We start from the raw sequence: 17,945 nt of genomic DNA, 5'->3' as shown, positions 1-17,945 counted from the left end.
CAAAAGCCTTTACTGAAGAATCCTTACAATCCTCTGATATAGATAAAATCACCTTGTTTAAACAAAAGAGTCTTTTGTATTGGTTCCAACTAATCACAGATGAAAGGGTTAAGGACGTAAATCAGATAATAAGTGAATTTCAGTTAGATAAATCCCTTTGGCTTAATATACAATCCCTCAGACTATTCTTGCAAAATAAAATAGGCCTGATTACTCCAGCTAATAAACATGACACTAGCAAACTACTAGCTTTTTTTTAATTCAATTATCCAACATAAACAAACTTATTCAAACAAAATATCATTTATATACAGACTTATTAGAGAAGAAACATGTTGTTGTCCAGCTAATTTCTGAAACTACTGTTATATAACAAATAACACACTTCCAAGGAATTTAAATAAAACAAATATATTAGAATCTGCAGGGAAAACAACACTTTCACTTAAATGGAAAATGTATTCCTGGAGATTGTTATATAGATCTTCCTGCACCCCTCAACTAATGAACAAAATTAATGGAAAACAAAACATATGTAAGTCTAATCTAAACATTGACTGGACCCATATGGTTTATGACTGTCCTGCAATAAGTTTATTTTGGAAAAGTATCAATGAACTTCTACCATATTTTAAGAAGAGGGAGGAGCATAGGGTGACGTACAAGAGTGGAGGAAGATGAACACAGGTGGATTATATCCTATGTAGGAGGGCCAGTCTGATGGAGATTGGAGACTGTAAAGTGATGACAGGGGAAAGTGTAGTTAAGCAGCATCTGTATGATGATGTTGGTGATCAAGAAGAGGAGGAGGAGGAGTGTGAAAGCAGTGCCAAGGATTAAATGGTGGATTTTAAAAAAAGGTGATTGTGATGTGGAGTTCAGGGAAGAGTTAAGACAGGCACTGGGAGGCAGTGAAGAGTTACCGAATAGCTGGGTAACTACAGCAGAGGTAGTAAGGGAGATGGCTAGAAAGGTGCTTGGTGTGACATCTGGACAGAGGAAGGAGGACAAGGAGACCGGGTGGTGGAATGGGGAAGTACAGGACAGTATACAGAGGAAGAGGCTAGCGAAGAAGAAGTGGGATTGTCAAAGAGATGAAGAAAGTAGACATGAGTATAAGGAGATGAGGCGCATGGCAAAGAGAGAGGTGGCGAAGGCTAAGGATAAGGCATATGGAGAGTTGTATGAGAGATTGGACACTAAAGAGGGAGAAAAGGACCTGTACCGATTGGCTAGACAGAGGGACAGAGCTGGGAAAGATGTGCAGCAGGTAAGGGTGATAAAGGATAGTGAGGGAAACGTACTCACAAGTGAGGAGAGTGTGTTGAGTAGATGGAAAGAGTACTTTGAAGGGCTGATGAATGGAGAGAATGAGAGAGAGAGAAGGGTGGATGATGTGGGGATAGTGAATCAGAAAGTGAAACAGATTAGCAAGGAGGAAGTAAGGACAGCTATGAAGAGGATGAAGAATGGAAAGGCTGTTGGCCCAGATGACATACCAGTGGAAGCATGGAGGTGCTTAGGAGAAATGGCAGTGGAATTTTTAACCAGATTGTTTAATGAAATTTTGGAAAGTCTGAGGATGCCTGAGGAGTGGAGAAAGTGTTTTGGTACCTATCTTTAAGAATAAGGGTGATGTGCAGAGCTGCAGTAACTACAGAGGGATAAAACTGATCAGTCACAGCTTGAAGTTATGGGAAAGAGTAGTGGAAGCTAGGTTAAGAAGGGAGGTGATGATTAGTGATCAGCAGTATGGTTTCATTTCATACCAGGAAAGAGCACTACAAATGCAATGTTTGCTCTGAGGGTGTTGTTTGAGAAATACAGAGAAGGTCAGAAGGAGTTGCATTGTGTCTTTGTGGACTTAGAGAAAGCATGTGACAGGGTGCCTAGAGAGGAGTTGTGGCATTGTATGAGGAAGTCGGGAGTGACCGAGAAGTATGTAAGAGTGGTACAGGATATGTACGAGGGTAGTGTGACATTGGTGAGGACTGCGGTGGGAGTGACAGATACATTTAAGGTAGAGGTGAGATTACTTCAAGGATCAGCTCTGTGCCCTTTCTTATTTGCAGTGGTGATGGACAGGTTGACAAATGAGATCAGACAGGAGGCCCCGTGGACTATGATGTTTGCAGATGGCATTGTGATATGTAGTGAGAGTAGGGACCAGGTTGAGGAGACCCTGGAGAGGTGGAGATATGCTTTAGAGAGGAGAAAAATGAAGGTCAGCAAGGCTAAAACAGAATACATGTGTGTAAATGAGAGGGAGGGTAGAGGAATGGTGAGGATGCAGGGAGTAGAGTTGGTATAGGTGGATGAGTTTAAGTACTTGGGATCAACAGTTCAGAATAATGGTGAGTGTGGAAGAGAGGTGAAGAAGAGAGTACAGGCAGGGTGGAATGGGTAGAGAAGAGTGTCAGGAGTGATTTGTGACAGATGGGTACCAATAAGAGTGAAAGGGAAGGTCTACAAGAGGGTAGTGAGACCAGCTATGTTATATGGGTTGGAGACTGTAGCATTGTCGAAAAGGCAGGAGTCAGAGCTGGATGTGGCAGAGTTAAAGATGTTAAGATTTGCACTGGGTGTGACTAGGATGGACAGGATTAGGAATCAGTATATTAGAGGGTCAGCTCAGGTTGGACAGTTTGGAGACAAAGCAAGAGAGGTGAGATTGTGTTGGTTTGGACATGTGCTGAGGATGGATGCTGGGTATATTGGGAAAAGGATGCTAAGGATGGAGCGGCCAGGTAACAGGAAAAGAGGAAGGCCTAAGATAAGGTTTATGGATGTAGTGAGAGAAGACATGCAGGTGGTTGGTGTGAAAGAGCATGGTGCAGAATCTGTTGAAAAGAGATTGATAATGATATTATATAAATTAAATTTCAGCCTCGTATTGTGTTATATATATGGGAAAAATCAAATTCTAGTCATTTCAGTAATAATCAATGGATGTCTTTGTAAATAGTTTTAGTAATTTCATTTTATTTGTTAAATATTGTTATTTGAATGTCTATGTGATCAACTTTTTGAATTGCAATTTTTTTGTGTTAAAAGACCATGTCAATGTCTATGTATATTTACTTAAATCAATAAAATTGTTTAAAAAAAAAAAGAACATAAGCTGAAACTGAGCAAGTCAAATGCTTTACATTAAGAGGAAGGATTATAAAGGGAACAGCATGAAGCAAAGCTAAAGGCAGAGGAATTTACAAAGTCAAGCATAAAACAAAGCAGTTTGAGGTACAGGGAGACAAATCTGCACCCACAAAAGCATCCTATTACAGAGATAATTCCAGTTATCTACAGAAACCCCACTTCTCAAAAGTTTCAGTGGCTGTTATTTAATGTGGTTGCTATTATTTATGCTCAGAAAGGGGGTTAATTTTTGCTCAGCAAGAGCTTCTTAGAACACAGAATGTCCATTATGACACAGACCACTTGGGTTTCCAGAGGTGCCCCATTGTAAACTCACCAAACCACAAGCAGTCAGACATACGTACATGGAAACAGAAATAAATGAAACATTAAAATATTGCAAAGGAAACATGGAGTACTGATGCAGAAAACTTGAACAAAAAATACTACAGTAAAAGTATAGCCCAATCTATATACTGTTAAATTGTATTCATACTTTGCAGACGGCGAGTTTCCCTGTACCCTTGTGCAGAGAGCTATGCCATCACACCTCCTAACATTGCCACTTGTACTCTGAGGTCAATCATTCTTGGGAAATGGCATTGGTTATTGAAGCAAGCTCTAATATTAGCCTTCTTCCTCTTAGCAATATTTGGAGGATGTGGAGGGTCTTGTTCACCAGCAAAGTACAACTAAAAATTCTGCACTGTTATGGATCTTGTCCATGTTTTCCCAAATCCGGAGTCACTGTGTTTGAGGTGATGAGATATTAATTCAGTAAGTTGTTCATTTTGCAGTGTGCGCATGATGATTTGTGCTGTGGTGAGCCATTAGTTAGCCAGCATTAGGAGATCAACAACCTTTAGGCAAGTCTCCCAAATGTGGATGTTTCATGGTTTAAAAAACACAAATCCAGAAGTATATGTGTATGAAAACAAAAGGTTCTGAAAAAGTAAGACTGCAAAGTGAAACACTGAAATATGATGCAAAAAAAACTAAACATGACACAATACCCCACTCGGGCACTGTTGACAAACTCAAAAGGTTAGATACAAACCCATATGTCACCCGGTCGATAGCCACCTGGCTCACAGAGATGCCCCAGGAAGTTAGACTTGAAAGTCCACCTCTACAAAGAGGCCAGTTACAAGTAGAGTCCCTTAGGAACTGGTCCTTGGACCACTCCTTTTTGGCATTTACTTCTCTGAAGTCAAGGCCAATGTCAGTGGTCTGTGGCTGATTACATTTACAGATGATTGCAAATTAGGAGCTGCCAATGAATCCTACACTGACACAAATGTTCTCCAGGAAGTGCTGATGTCGACAAATAACTGGTATCAGAGCCATGGACTAAAACTAATGCCAAGAAATGCATAATAGCATCCTTCAGGAAGTCATCCACCCCTGGTAACTATCATATTAACAATACACCCCTAAGAGTTGACTCAATAGACAGGGACTTAGGGACACATACAAACAGCAATCTAGCCTTTGACCATCAAGTGTCTACAATAGTGAGGAAATCATTCTATTTTATGTAACTTATAAACAAAGGTATGGCATCTAGGTCCAAGGAAGTCATTATTCCACCGTATTCAGCATTTATTAGACCTATCATAGAGTGCAGTACTCCATTTGATATGTTCCTAAGCAGGCATATCCAACAATTTGAATGTCCACAGAGATTCATCACTAAAAGAATACAAGGCATAAGTAACATGTCCTATGCAGACCACCTCAAGGCCCTATTCTTGTATTCTGTCTCCTACAGGTTGTTGAACGGAGATCTATGACTGACATACAAGGCATTGTCAGACCCCACCCTGATGGACCTCCTGCATATCCACAAAACAAACAGCACCAGAATTACCCATTCTAAAGACTTAAACATTGCCTGTGATATAAATAGGACCTGCTGGAGAGGTAGGTATGTATCCTAGATACTACCCCGTCTCTGGAACAGGCTCCCCGTCCATGTGAAGCAGAGTTCCTCCCTAACCCAATTAAAGTGTAACTTGAATAATTGGATGGGGAACAGAAATTTCATCCCTGGTTTGGCACCTATGTCTCTAATGGACACAGGTTATCTGCCAAGCCCCTGCTTACACTTATCAAGGGTATCAGAACTTGTCAGAGATTTGAGATGCATGGCTAGGCTTAAAAATGCTTGTGGTTATTAGCCTAGTAAACACCTATGGACCTGTGATGTTTCCCTAATCACTTGAATCAGCAGATAATGTGGATGATTTAGAGAGCTCCTCTTCTCATAGAAAAACTTGTTTTGTTTTAATTTAATCACACTTGAAAAAGAAATTGACAAAATGGATTTGGATGAGTTAATTAAACAGACAAGTCGCTCACTGCATGTAGCTGACAATGGAAATTAACTAGGAGCATACCTCTCAACTGTTCAGATTTTTGCAGAATGTCTATACTTTTGCCTCATTTTTTTTTTGGTCTTTTCCCCACAAAATTTGTGGTTTCTTGACAAATGACTGAGGATTGAAGTCACTAAATATTGACACACATTTGCGTTTCAGACTTCATATCCTTCAAAAAATACATGATAAGACAAATCCTGTGAGTCTAGCAACTTTCTACGTTTATAAGAACAATATTTAGATCAGTCACTATTTGTGGCCCTTTGTTCCCTCATTATTTTAGGCTTTGTCCAGATTTCTTGTCCTAAGAGTTTGACAGATGTGACTAGGATGATTCTGGGACCACCTACCGTTGTATGTGACAGGGCATTTCACATTGTGGTGAGTTGGTCCTTGTGAAAACTTATGATGAAGACTTCAGATGGATCAAAGATTGTAGGGGTGGTAATGCAAAATCTATGTCTAACAGCAAGTGATACCCTGGTAGAACATGAAACAGTACTTTTCATTTGACTATAAGAATTCTAAATATATGACATAGTTTACAAAACAGAAAGTCTGGAAGCTAGGAGTACAGATACAATGAGGCCTAGTTCAATGATCTGTACCATGTAGATAATTAACCTTTTTAAAAATGGTGAGCAAAATTAATAACAAATGGCATGTTTGTTCTGTGGTTAGTGTCCACACATTCTCCAGGCAGGTAGCTTAGCACCTGCACCAGTAACTTCAGCACTTCAAAGTACACAGTTGCTGCAGGTCAGAGGAAATAAAATGTCTGACTGTGGCAGTCTCTTTTGAAAATATGCTGTGTCCAAGCACGTATTAATCAATAACAGTGATGGGAAATTCTAAAAGATCATTACATGCACTTTACAGCTGTTTACTATAGAAAGGTAAGTGAAAATACTGAAAATACAAAAGAATGGACACAGAGTACTGAAATTTCTATCCAGTTTCCACCTGAAATGCAAAACTGTAGTTATTCTTAAAGCTGGAAGGTAGTAGTAAAGAGAAAACACTAGGAATTCAGTAAGTTCACTGACCGCAAAGTGAATTCCCATTTTTGGCCTCCAGAAATAAAATGGACTTGTATCCTGACAGATAGAGCTTCCTTTGCATACTAATAATGAATTCTTGGTTAACATTAAGCAGTTTCTGCAGTCCAGTACATCCATTCCTCAATCAGACTGTCAAAGCAGCACCCAAGAAAAGCCTCTGCAACTAATTCTAAGCTTAACATCAAGTAGATATTGAATATTTAACTCTTGGTTTTCAGTTATTTATTTGCTTTTACTGGATTTCTCCAAAAGGATATAGCCGCAGTGGTACAGCGGTAGCATTGTTGCCTCACAGCAAGAGGTTCTCCCGTTCGATTCTCGGCTGGAGTGCGAGGAGTGCCTTCTGTGTGGAGTCTGCATGTCGTCCCTGCGGTTGGATGGGCATTCGAAAGATATGAGTAAATGGGCGTGCCTTCGTTGAAGGTTGGACGTCGAGCTGGCACCTCGGCGTTCGTTAAAATCTACTGCCAATCATTAGCGGACCGGAGTTCCGCTGTGGCAACCCCTAACCGGGAAAAGCCAAAAGACAAACAACAACAACAACTGGATTTCTCCAAAAGGACACAAGTCCATTTTTCAGTGGAGGTCCAGGGAGAAAAGCTCTTATAACAATTATACAGAAACTCTTGCTATTAGATTGATTTATGAGACAGTCAAAAACAATCAATGAGCATTTTGTAGTCATACACTGTACATGGCATACCTCTCTTTTTGGGGGTTTGCTTTTCTTTTTGTTTGCTTATTTTGTGATATTTGCGAAAATCCTGACATATTTACCATGCTTTTATTTTAAGTTATAGATTTCATTAGACAGTCTTTTTTTTTTCAGAATTCCAGGATGGCTAAAAGGGTTTGCTGCTTCTTTTTGTGTGTGTGTTTTAAGGGTATGCTGTCCAGAAGCAAGCATTGTCTTGGGTGAAATGGTCCACACTTAGAGGGAGCTACGTTCTAGAAACTGATGTTCAGTTCCAAATATACTTCCAAAAATCCTGCCTACACCTTGTAGTCATGGGTAGACATATACTGAAACCTGTATATTTGCATATATAATTAGCATATTTCTGCATGTTTTAAGGTTCACTTTGTGCAAGATTGTGATGCATGACAGTTGCCTGTCTGCAAGTATTCTTTAATTATCACAGTATTTATTTAATTTATTTTAATTTATCACAGTAGCACCTATTTCACCCCCCAAAAAAAAAAAAATTAAAAACATTCTCTCTAAATGCTGTTTAAAAGACTGCAAGGTATAAGGCAAGAGTCAGAGAAATGGCCAAAGTCAAGACACAATTAGCGGTCAGCCATCAAACCATAAAGTGAATCTTGTTCTTTTTAACCACAAACTTTTCTCAGTTTCCAGCTGCCCAGTTTGTGTCTTCCCAATAAAGTTATGGGTTGGTATGTTTCATACCGTTGTTGCACAAATTACTGCAAAGTAAGCATGCTGAAATGTAAAAATGGTACTCAATTCCAGCTAATGACTGCTATTAACTGAATCCCATTTTAAGCACCAATGAATCTTGAGGTAGGTATTAGCACTGTTTATGGAAGTCTTCATCCACACGAGATTACCATGTGTATTTTTTTCTTCATGTATATCTTTTCAAATTCTTACATTCATACCTTCAGTAAGACAGAAAGTGGCACCAAAAAGTCGGTAGAAAATGTATAACTCCAAGGACTATCAGCAGTGCCTTTCTCCCATGCAGTAAAAATATTTTTGGTTTTCTGTTTGTAATGGTATCATGTTTTCAGTAAATCATGCAGGAAAATATTACTAATAAATGTATTTCTGTTATATAATACTATATTTAGCTGAAAAAATCATTGGTATTGTAATTATCACTATGATGTATCGACATCTTGTGTTCTGGTTACCTCTCTACAAGGAATGCAAGTTTTAATGCTGTAACATTAGTAGCGTGAATTGATTAGATTATCTGTCAGTTTGAATGGCATTTGGCCCAGTGATCCGATCAGAAAATAAGTACAGAATTGTGCCCACTGGGGTACTTCGATACATTTAGCAAGAGGAAAGGTTAACAGCTGCAAAAGTGAATTTTGACATGCATGCAATCTAATGACCTTTGAACTGCGTGCATTAGAATGGAGAATGTACAGTTATTTCTTCTTTTTTTTTCTTAATACAGTAACATCCTCAGGCGATGAGAGAGAGCTGGGGAAGCTGAATGTGAGGCTGTGCTACAATTCTTCACTCGAACAGGTCTGGATCACTGTCGTACAGGTAGGGTCATCATTCTCTTACATGGTTTATAAGTTACCTGCAATCAGAGGAAATCGTTGTGGTATATATGTTTGTTGTATTATTTTGTTTTTTCTTATTTTAGGGTTGTTGACTAGGAAAAACACAACAGACAAAAGATTACTTCTATGTAGTGCACCAGAGTTCAGAGACCAGCTGCTGTTTCCATGGTCACAGAAAAATATGGCATTGGAACTTGCATAGTACTAAAGTTTATATATATTTATATGTATATATATATATATATATATATATATATATATATATATATATATATATGTGTGTGTGTGTGTGTGTGTGTGTGTGAATTTATATATATATATATATATATATATATATATATATATATATATATATATATTTATATATGGGATCCGGACACATGCTCGACTAGCATATGTCCGAATCACAAAACATCGAACATACATACATACATGAAAGCGCTTAACATCGAAAAGCACTTTCGTGTATGTGCGCCTGTTTCATAGATCGGGCTACAGTGCGGGTAAGGGAAAATTCCCTTTTCCCCACTGTAGTGCAATCTCGGAGTGAGAATATTAAAGTAGGGGGGTGTTGGGGGGTCGCCCCCCTGCAGAAACGTAGATTTTTTTTTTGAACTACACATACACGGAAGCGTTTTTCGATGTTACACGCTTTCATGTATGTGTGTTCGATGTTTTGTGATTCGGACACATGCCAGTCGAGTATGTGTCCTAGACCCACACACACACACATATATATATATATATATATATATATATATATATATATATATATATATAATATGGCCTTTTTTTTTTACTTTTTGTGCATTTACCTGCATTTTTGGCTAGGCTTGTATAGGCCCTAGGGCTAATAGCCTAGTACCTACCTATGAACCTATTTATACTTTTACCTCAAACTGTTCTTGCTGTTGGTCTGATCACTCTGAAATCACTTTATTTAGCTTGTTTGTTTAAGTGACTGTGCTAGCAATACGATTTCAAGCAATCCTTCTCACGTACTTACATTAATAAGACTGGGATCTTTCCATTTAGTGGCAGTAGGTGGTGGCCTGGTCTGACTGTGTTGGGAAACACTTGGGAAAGCTGCTAGTGTGGTCGTTTTATTGGTCAGAAGGCTTAATAGACAGTTTGGTGCGATTTCGATACTAGTATAAATTTGGCATGTTTGCGCAGCTCATGGCTTATTTCTTAACACTTGGCATCCTCACATTTGCCATCCAGGCAAAAGCTAAGTACTTTAATTGGCAAAATGCACTTACTAAGATTATTTTACTTGATGGACATTTTTTTTTTTACTTTTTGTACATTTATCTGCACTTATAACTAAAAGCAGTGCATTTGCCTCAAATTGTTCTATCTCTTGGATTAATCACTGTGAAATTGCTTTCTCTAGCTTGTTAGTTTAAGTGATTGTAGTAGTTGTACACTTTCAAGCAGCCTTCTTATTTTTTATTCTAAGAAGGGTGTGATCTTTCCAAGTAGTGGCAGTGCTAGGCAGTGACCTGGTTTGTCTGAGTTGGGAAACACTTGGGAAAGCTGTGAGTGCAGTCGTTTTATTACCAGAAGGCTTACTAGCCAGCTGTCTGTGATAGCAGTGCTACTATAAACTTGGCACATTTGAGTGGAGCTGTTCATCGCACAGCAGCAGTTATCAGTGCCCTGTATGGATGCAGACACTTAGATACCTAGGTGGTAAATTTTCCCTATAAAACCTCCTCTGAAATGTTACGTGATAACTCAGTTATTGTAGAGAAACCACTTTGTGATATATGAAGTAGAGAGCATCTAGCTTTGCACAGTGCAGAGTACCGCACTTAAATTTAGCGTTACATTGCCTCATTTAATGTCAAATCCCAAAAGCATCCTTAGATAGCCCTTTATTAACCCCTCATGCACCACACCCTTGTAGCTCACCTAATAAGGGACATGACATCACAGATATGCTCTTTCACAATTTCTCGGCAACCACTTGGTGGTCTTGGGCATCTTGCAACAATGTAGCAACTGTCTCATATTCACTGATAGCCACTTAATCCTTAAAGAAATAGATATGGTACAAAGGAGATGTATATACACAATATCACTGTAGGCAAAACTCTTTCATACAAGCACACATAATTGTTGTCAGAAACACACACATTACACCCACCACACACAGTGCACACCCCTCACGTAGACCAATTTATGCTGAGGTACTTAAAAAACGCAACCTGCCCAAACCCAAAAGACTTCCCAGACATGTCACCTGCACAAATTATCCTTAGAAAACTTAAAGGCACTCAACAGAAGCTGCACCTAACTCTACACATAAAACCACAACATGAAGTGCCTCAAATGCAAAGGCCATAAGGCAAGCCATCACACTACCCAGGACTCTGTTCATAGTGTACTCCATTGTATGACATACTGATACCTCACTCACTATGCTGAACAAAGAGAAGATAATGGTCAGTTGCCTTTCCGGAGCTGTAGTATGTTAAGCACCATTTGACCAAATAGCAGGGTAGCAGACTCAAGCATTACTTTTCTATAAACTTGGAATCCTATACAGCCTCAAATTTGCAGGCTCAGAGATTTCTAGTTTTTATAAACACTAACACCCTAGACCAGATAGTGCAAATGTTCACTAGAGGTATAAACATATTGGAACTGGTACTCACAAATGTGGAAGAATGCTGCTCCCCCCAAGTGTCATATCCTCTCTGGAAAGGTTAGCTCACAAAATGTCAGCTTCAAAATTAAAGTCAATCCAGTAACCCCAGCAAGCCCTGTAACAGTTGGAAACTACTTAATAGCAAACTATCATTTTTCTAAGCTAAATCTGTCAAAATTCTAAGCCGTTCCAAACCAAGATAATGGTGCAATCTATGGAAACTTGTTCACAGAAACTCTGTACAATCATGTCAGTGGTTGCCTAGAGGCTGCTGTACCTACAAGAAATAAGCCCAAAACAAACCCTAAAGACAAACCACCCTGGTGGAATCCTAAATTAAACAGGTTGTACAACAACAAAAAAAATCATAGCTAAAATTAATGTGTAACACCCCAAAAACTCTCATCAAACTAAATAGAGAAATAGTAATGTATTTCGGCTTTTCCTGGTTAGGGGTCACCACAGCGGAACTCCAGTCCACTAATGATTGGCAGTGGATTTTTATGGTGCCGAGTTGCCAGCCTAATGCCCAACCTTCAAGGAAGGCACACCCATTCATGCACACACCTACCTGCATGTCTTTAAACATCACTTGACCATGGGAAGGACATGCAGACTCCACACAGAAGGCACTCCAGCCGAGAATCGAATGGAAGAACCTCTTGCTGTGAGGCGACAGTGCTAACCTCTGCACCACCGTGGTTATAAACTAAATAGAGAAATAAGAAGGCTAATTAAGTTCAAGAAAGCCAGCCGTGAGGTAAGAATGTTTCCTAGGCCAAGGGCAATCATAAGTCCTTCTGTTATATCAGAAACCTCAAAAATGGCACACGGCAGTGTGCTGAACTTATCGTTAATGGAGCTTGGAGATATAGCAAATCTACTGGTTGACAAATTCAGCACCAACTTCAGTCATCCTCCATGAAATATCAACCATAATCCCTCCAACTGTCAGCAGGAAGCAGGTCCTGGCTGTGCCTAAGGCCAAAAACACAGCCTTAATTGGTCCCAGTAGTTTTCTAGGATGCATCCCGAACAGCCTGAAATACTCCCTATCAGGGTCACTGGAGCTACTATTCAGCTACAGGCTCCAATCATGCTTCATGCCATGGGAATGAGGGACTGCAACAGTTATCCCTTTGCATAAGGGTGGACCATCAACGGATCCCAGGAACTACAGAACCATTACTTTGAGTAGTCTCATATGCAAAGCCATGGAACAAATTATCATGGAATTGATTAACAATGACATAGGAAACCTGCAGAAAATAGACCTAACCTAGTTTGGTTTTAGCAAAGGCAAGTAATGCCTAAACCTGATTGACTTTTTTGAGAAGATCACCTCGGCAAAGGATGAGGGAAAAAACGTGCATACTGCCTACCTTGACCTGGCTAAGGCATGTGACACAGTACCTCACTCAGGTATTGTTAACAAACTCACACAATTGAGCATTAACCCTTGTATAACATGCTGAATAGCCAGCGAGCTCACAGGGAGGATCCAGAAAGTTAGGATTGGAGAGGCCATCACCACAAAGAGGCCGGTCACAAGCAAAGTTCCTTGAGGCTTTGTGCTGTGTCTGATCCTCTTTGGCATTTACTTCTTGGAAGTCAAAACAATTCAAGGTTCTCTGGATGACCAAGTTTGTAGATGATTGCAAACTAGGAGCAGTCATAAATCCCACCAAGATGCCAAAATCTTACAGGAAAGTCTGACACAGACAATTGATTAGTGCCAAAGTCAGGGTTGGATCCAGCAGTAGATGACCTAGGCAGTTGCCTAGGATGCCATGTTGGCAGGAGGGATCAGCCACAACATTAAATTAAATAAAGAAAAGTTTCCTGAGTGACTGTATATTGTCATTTTTAAGGATTAAAAAAGATTCCTGCTTTGCCCACGTCCAATTCCTGCTTTCAGCCAATGAAACAGCAGAAAAATGGGCAGAAGATTTCAAAGCAGAACGAGACGCAAACCTAGAGAGTACAGTGTCTTATGTACAGATACACACATAGTCATCAAGTGTGAGGATTTGCAGGCAGAAACAATAGCAATGTGTAAGAAAAGATCCCCAGACCGTTCCAATAGAAGCAGGAGTAATGAATGTCATAAAAATGAGTCTACAGTCATATTTAGATATGCTGCTGATACATGTAACTCCATATGAACTGCAGAAGGAGTCAGGTCTGGGCACATTGTGGGCACTATGAAGAGCACTTTTGGTTAACATCAATGACTGAAATAATACTAATTTCCTGAATTTTAATCATACACTGACCTAAGAATGGGGTCCGTTCACATCAAAGTATTAGAAACCCAGAAGACTTGGAGAAATTAAACAGTGATAAAACTTTAGCTGAACGACTGTGCTAGAAAAATATTGCAACTGCCTACCTACCTATCCCATCTCTTTTCTATGCTTCTCCAATCTTCACAAACCTTCAGTCTGGTCAATTACATCTACTTTAATGGTGAGATTCTGACAAAACTGTACCTTAGTTCACCTTCTCATATCAGAAACAAAGTGTCTAGTCTGTCTGTCCAACTTGCAGGTTGCCTAGAATGTGCAAAAGTCTTGCAAGACTGTTATTTTCTATCTGTTATTGAAAATATCTGCATTAAACTGTTTACAAGTAGTAATCTGTAACACAGTTTCTTACTAAAGTTAATGCAACAGTTTTCAAGGGCTGAGACACCTTTTGTGTATTAGTGTAATAGCCTTGTACTGGAGAACTTCAAGAAGGCTTCTATAAAGTATATTCATAATTGCTTAGGTTAATGGATACTTACTAGCCTGTTGATCCATTAGGATTGCTAGAAGTCTAGCCTTACATTCCCATAAAGTTTTTAGCCCTTATTTTTGAAGTACAAATAACCTAGAGATGTGAAACAGTGGCTTTTTTAGATACATGACAGAAAGAAGGAAGAGAGGAACAAAAGCTGCCTGATAGTGCCAAGGATGACAGAGCAGTCACTTAAAACAACAGTGGTACTGAATGCTTTGGCCTTCATAAAAGGGCAGAAGGGGAGGGTGCCATGCTGGGAAGAAAGCAGGGCAGACTGGGAGAACAATAGGAAGGTACCAGGATGGAGGGGGAGACGGTGTGGACTGGACATATAGGTTCATAGATGTGTAATAGGCTAATGACCATTGGGGTCTTTTCAAGACTAATCATGCACCCCAAATCTCTGACAAGTACTGGTGACCCTGGTAGTATAAGGAGGAGCCTGGGAGATGAACCATTTATAGGCTGCCTATGGCCCTTAGAGACATAGTTACCAAACCAGGGACAAATTTTCTGTTCCCCATACAGTTAGGCAAGTTACACTTGAATGGGTTTAGGGAGGAACTCTGCTTCACATGGAGGGGGAGCCTCTTCCAGAGTCATAGTCTTTGGGACACTTACCTGTCTCTGCACCAGATTCTGTTTACACACAGGCAAGCTTTAAGTCCTTAGAATTGGTAACTCTGGTGCTGTTTGCTTTGTGGATATGCAGGAGGTCCATCAGAGTAGGGTCCAACTGTGCATTGTATGCCAAGCATAGATCTCCCCTCAACAGCCTGTAGGAAATACAATGCAAGGATAGGTCTCTGAGACTGTCTGCACAGGACACTCTATTAACACCTTCTATTCTTTAATTGAGGAACCTGTGTGAATGTCCCAGTTGTTGAATGTGCTTGGTTAGGTACATACCAAATAGGTCACTGTACTCAATGATAGGTCTGATGAATGCTGAATAGAGTGGAAGTGTGATCTGCTTGGACCTAGATGGCATACCTTTGTTTATAGGTTGCACAGTGTGGAATGATTTCCTTACTACCATATATATACATAACAGAAAGAAAAAGGGCGGAACAAAAGTTTAGAGAGAGAGCTTCTATCTCTCTAGGTGGTACACCTCCAAATTTTTGCGATGATTTTCTTCCTTCTGTTATATAGTCTATTGATGTTGTGATTCCACCAGGGTGACTTATTTTTTGACTTAGTTCTGTGCTTTTTCCTGATGGGTACAGCTGCATCTATGCAGCTGTCAACATGCTTGTATAGGGTTCCTGTGAACAGTGCCTCATAGGGAATAGTGTTCTCAAGGTTTAAGGAGTTTGAATTTTTGCCAGGTTATCACATAATAATGGAAAGTTAGCCTTAGAATAGTTCCTGAATGTTCCAGGGTTAGCTGTGGTTCTGGGTTTTATTTTTATTTCAAAGATGACAGTTTTGTGGTCTAGCCTTACCAGACAGAACACTAAGGGGTGTGTAGCGCACTCCCATATTAGTGAGGACCAGAGTTTCAATGTGGAGATTTTGCTCCCCGGGTGTCCACTGTAAATGAGCTCCTTGGCCCAGTTGGACTCTACCCGGTTAACAAATGTAAATAAATAAATAATAAATAAATAAATACTATGTTTGTAGTCCTGATCAGCATATTGACAACCTGGTCCAGGGAGTTTCTGTTTACAAAGTCCAGAAATCTCTGTCTTCACATTTGGTATTGTATATAATTTCCAGTTAATAATGGAGTAATTAAAGTCACTCATGAGTATGTTATTGGGTTGGGTGCTCAATGTCCCCAGTAAACTGAAATGCATGTTATGGGTTACCTGGGTAACAGAGGGGCTCATAAAACTTGCAAGGAAGTGGTATGGGATTTTGCCTAGGGTGATTTGAACTTGGAGAAGCTCAAGTGGATCATCCTGTTTGACCGGCATTGAGGTGTATTTATTTTTTATATAAAGTGAGACACCTCCACATTTAGTTCATTCCTGTGTAGAAGCTGTTCTAACTGTGTGGGAGGTATCATAGCCTTGCAGTACTGGAGTGCTTTCCATGGCTTTAAACCATATCTCAGTGGCTACACAGACGTTGGCTTTCCCTGGGGTGAGAAGAGTTTGTAAGAAGTGGAGTTTCTTGCTTAGACATCTAGCATTGAGCAGTAACACACTTGGATTTTCTTGGTTTTGATTTGCTAGATCAGAAGAATTGTCAGGTTGGCATTGACTAAAAAGGCAGTATGGGAGTGGACAATGTTTTATCCAGTATTCAAAAGCCTACAGGTGAGAGGTGCAGACCATCCCTGGCAAAGCAGCATGATCATGTTGGCCATCTCCTTCCATGCTGACAAATATTGCACCCCATTAGAACGATCCCAGAAGCTAAGCCAAGTTTTCAAATCAGTTATGTTTGTTTCATAAACTAATTCTTGGAGAAGGTGCAAGGCTGATCAATGCTAGGCTCATACCACCCTGGAACACGTATTCGTAGAGCTCCATGATGTCTCTCTTCATATTGTCTAGAGAGGTACACCCACATGTACTATGACAGAATCACATTGATACCTGTGAGGTATGTCTCAGGTCATTTACACCCACATGGACTATGACTCAGCCGTACTGGTATTTGTGGTCCAGTGGCATGAAAGTGTGTGTAATATGGCAGATCCTGGTCCGTGATTAGCAACTGACAGTAATTTTCTTTCTCCTTACAATGTCTGGTGAGAGGGACATCAGTGTGTCTCTAAATGGAGTCTCCAATGACCAGAATGTTGGCTTGTGCAGGGGCTTGTCTTATGGGCTTAAAAGTACAGTCACCATGAGATGTGGCTTTATGTGCTGATATGGGTGTTGCTTTAAAAGAGTGCATTTGGAGCTGCTGAAGCCATCTGTCATGTATGCTTCATTTAGGAGGTTTTTGGGGCTTAGGAAGGTTACATTTAAGTGCCTTGGCATGTGTAGGTCCACGTGTCTAGCTCATGCTGTGTGTGATGGGTGCAGCCAAAGCTGGATCATGGTCAAATGGGGCCCTATGCATGGTAAGGGATCGGGCATCCCACACAGACACCCACAGTAGCTCCCCCTACACCCCTCATACACACACAGCAGCTCACCATCAGCAGCCCACCTCCCCGCCAGCCATTCCAGTGTCTCATTACTTGGCTATTTCTCCCCAGTTACCAAAAACAGTGTTCAAACCTGTCAATGTGCATACTTTTTTCTGCTTTACTTCTACAATGATTACAAATATTTGGATTTAATTTAAAACTTTGTATTTCAAATTTTATAAAACAAACACTGAAAAGACATTTGCTAAACAAAAACAATACAGTCTCACAATGAAAACAAACTTATTATTAATAGTAAATATCTCTGCCCTTGAAACGCACATTCATTGAAATGGCATTGAAACCTACAGTCAAAGAAAATGTAACTGGCCAGTGTGTATTACATTTTCCTATGGACTGTTTTCAAACCATAGGCCCCTTGCACACATTTTTAGGACCATGCATACATGCATGTGTTATTTGATTCACCTTCCTGGTTGTATTAAATTGTATTCCTTGTATTATACAGCACCAGTTGTTACAGTGTGTTTTAAATTTGTTGTTTTGAGCATTTTTCTAATAAAGAATTAAACAAAATACATGAAACAATAATGACAAAGCTGCCCATTTCA

General features: G+C 39.8%; 1 protein-coding gene across 1 annotated transcript in view; it reads left to right on the top strand.

Annotated features, from left to right (window-relative positions):
- TC2N (tandem C2 domains, nuclear) overlaps positions 1 to 17,945 on the top strand; it is a 591,081-nt gene that overhangs the window by 291,289 nt on the left and 281,847 nt on the right. Inside the window, exon 6 of the mRNA XM_044073626.1 lies at positions 8,728 to 8,822. Within this exon, the coding sequence (XP_043929561.1) occupies positions 8,728 to 8,822 (95 nt within the window). The remainder of the gene's footprint in view (positions 1 to 8,727; positions 8,823 to 17,945) is intronic.

The sequence above is a fragment of the Protopterus annectens genome, chromosome 6.part0, assembly GCF_019279795.1.
Source record: "Protopterus annectens isolate FY-2018-M chromosome 6.part0, PAN1.0, whole genome shotgun sequence".
Taxonomy (NCBI): domain Eukaryota; kingdom Metazoa; phylum Chordata; order Ceratodontiformes; family Protopteridae; genus Protopterus; species Protopterus annectens.
Note: the sequence above shows the minus strand (reverse complement) of the source record. Positions and strands in the feature narration are given on the sequence as shown.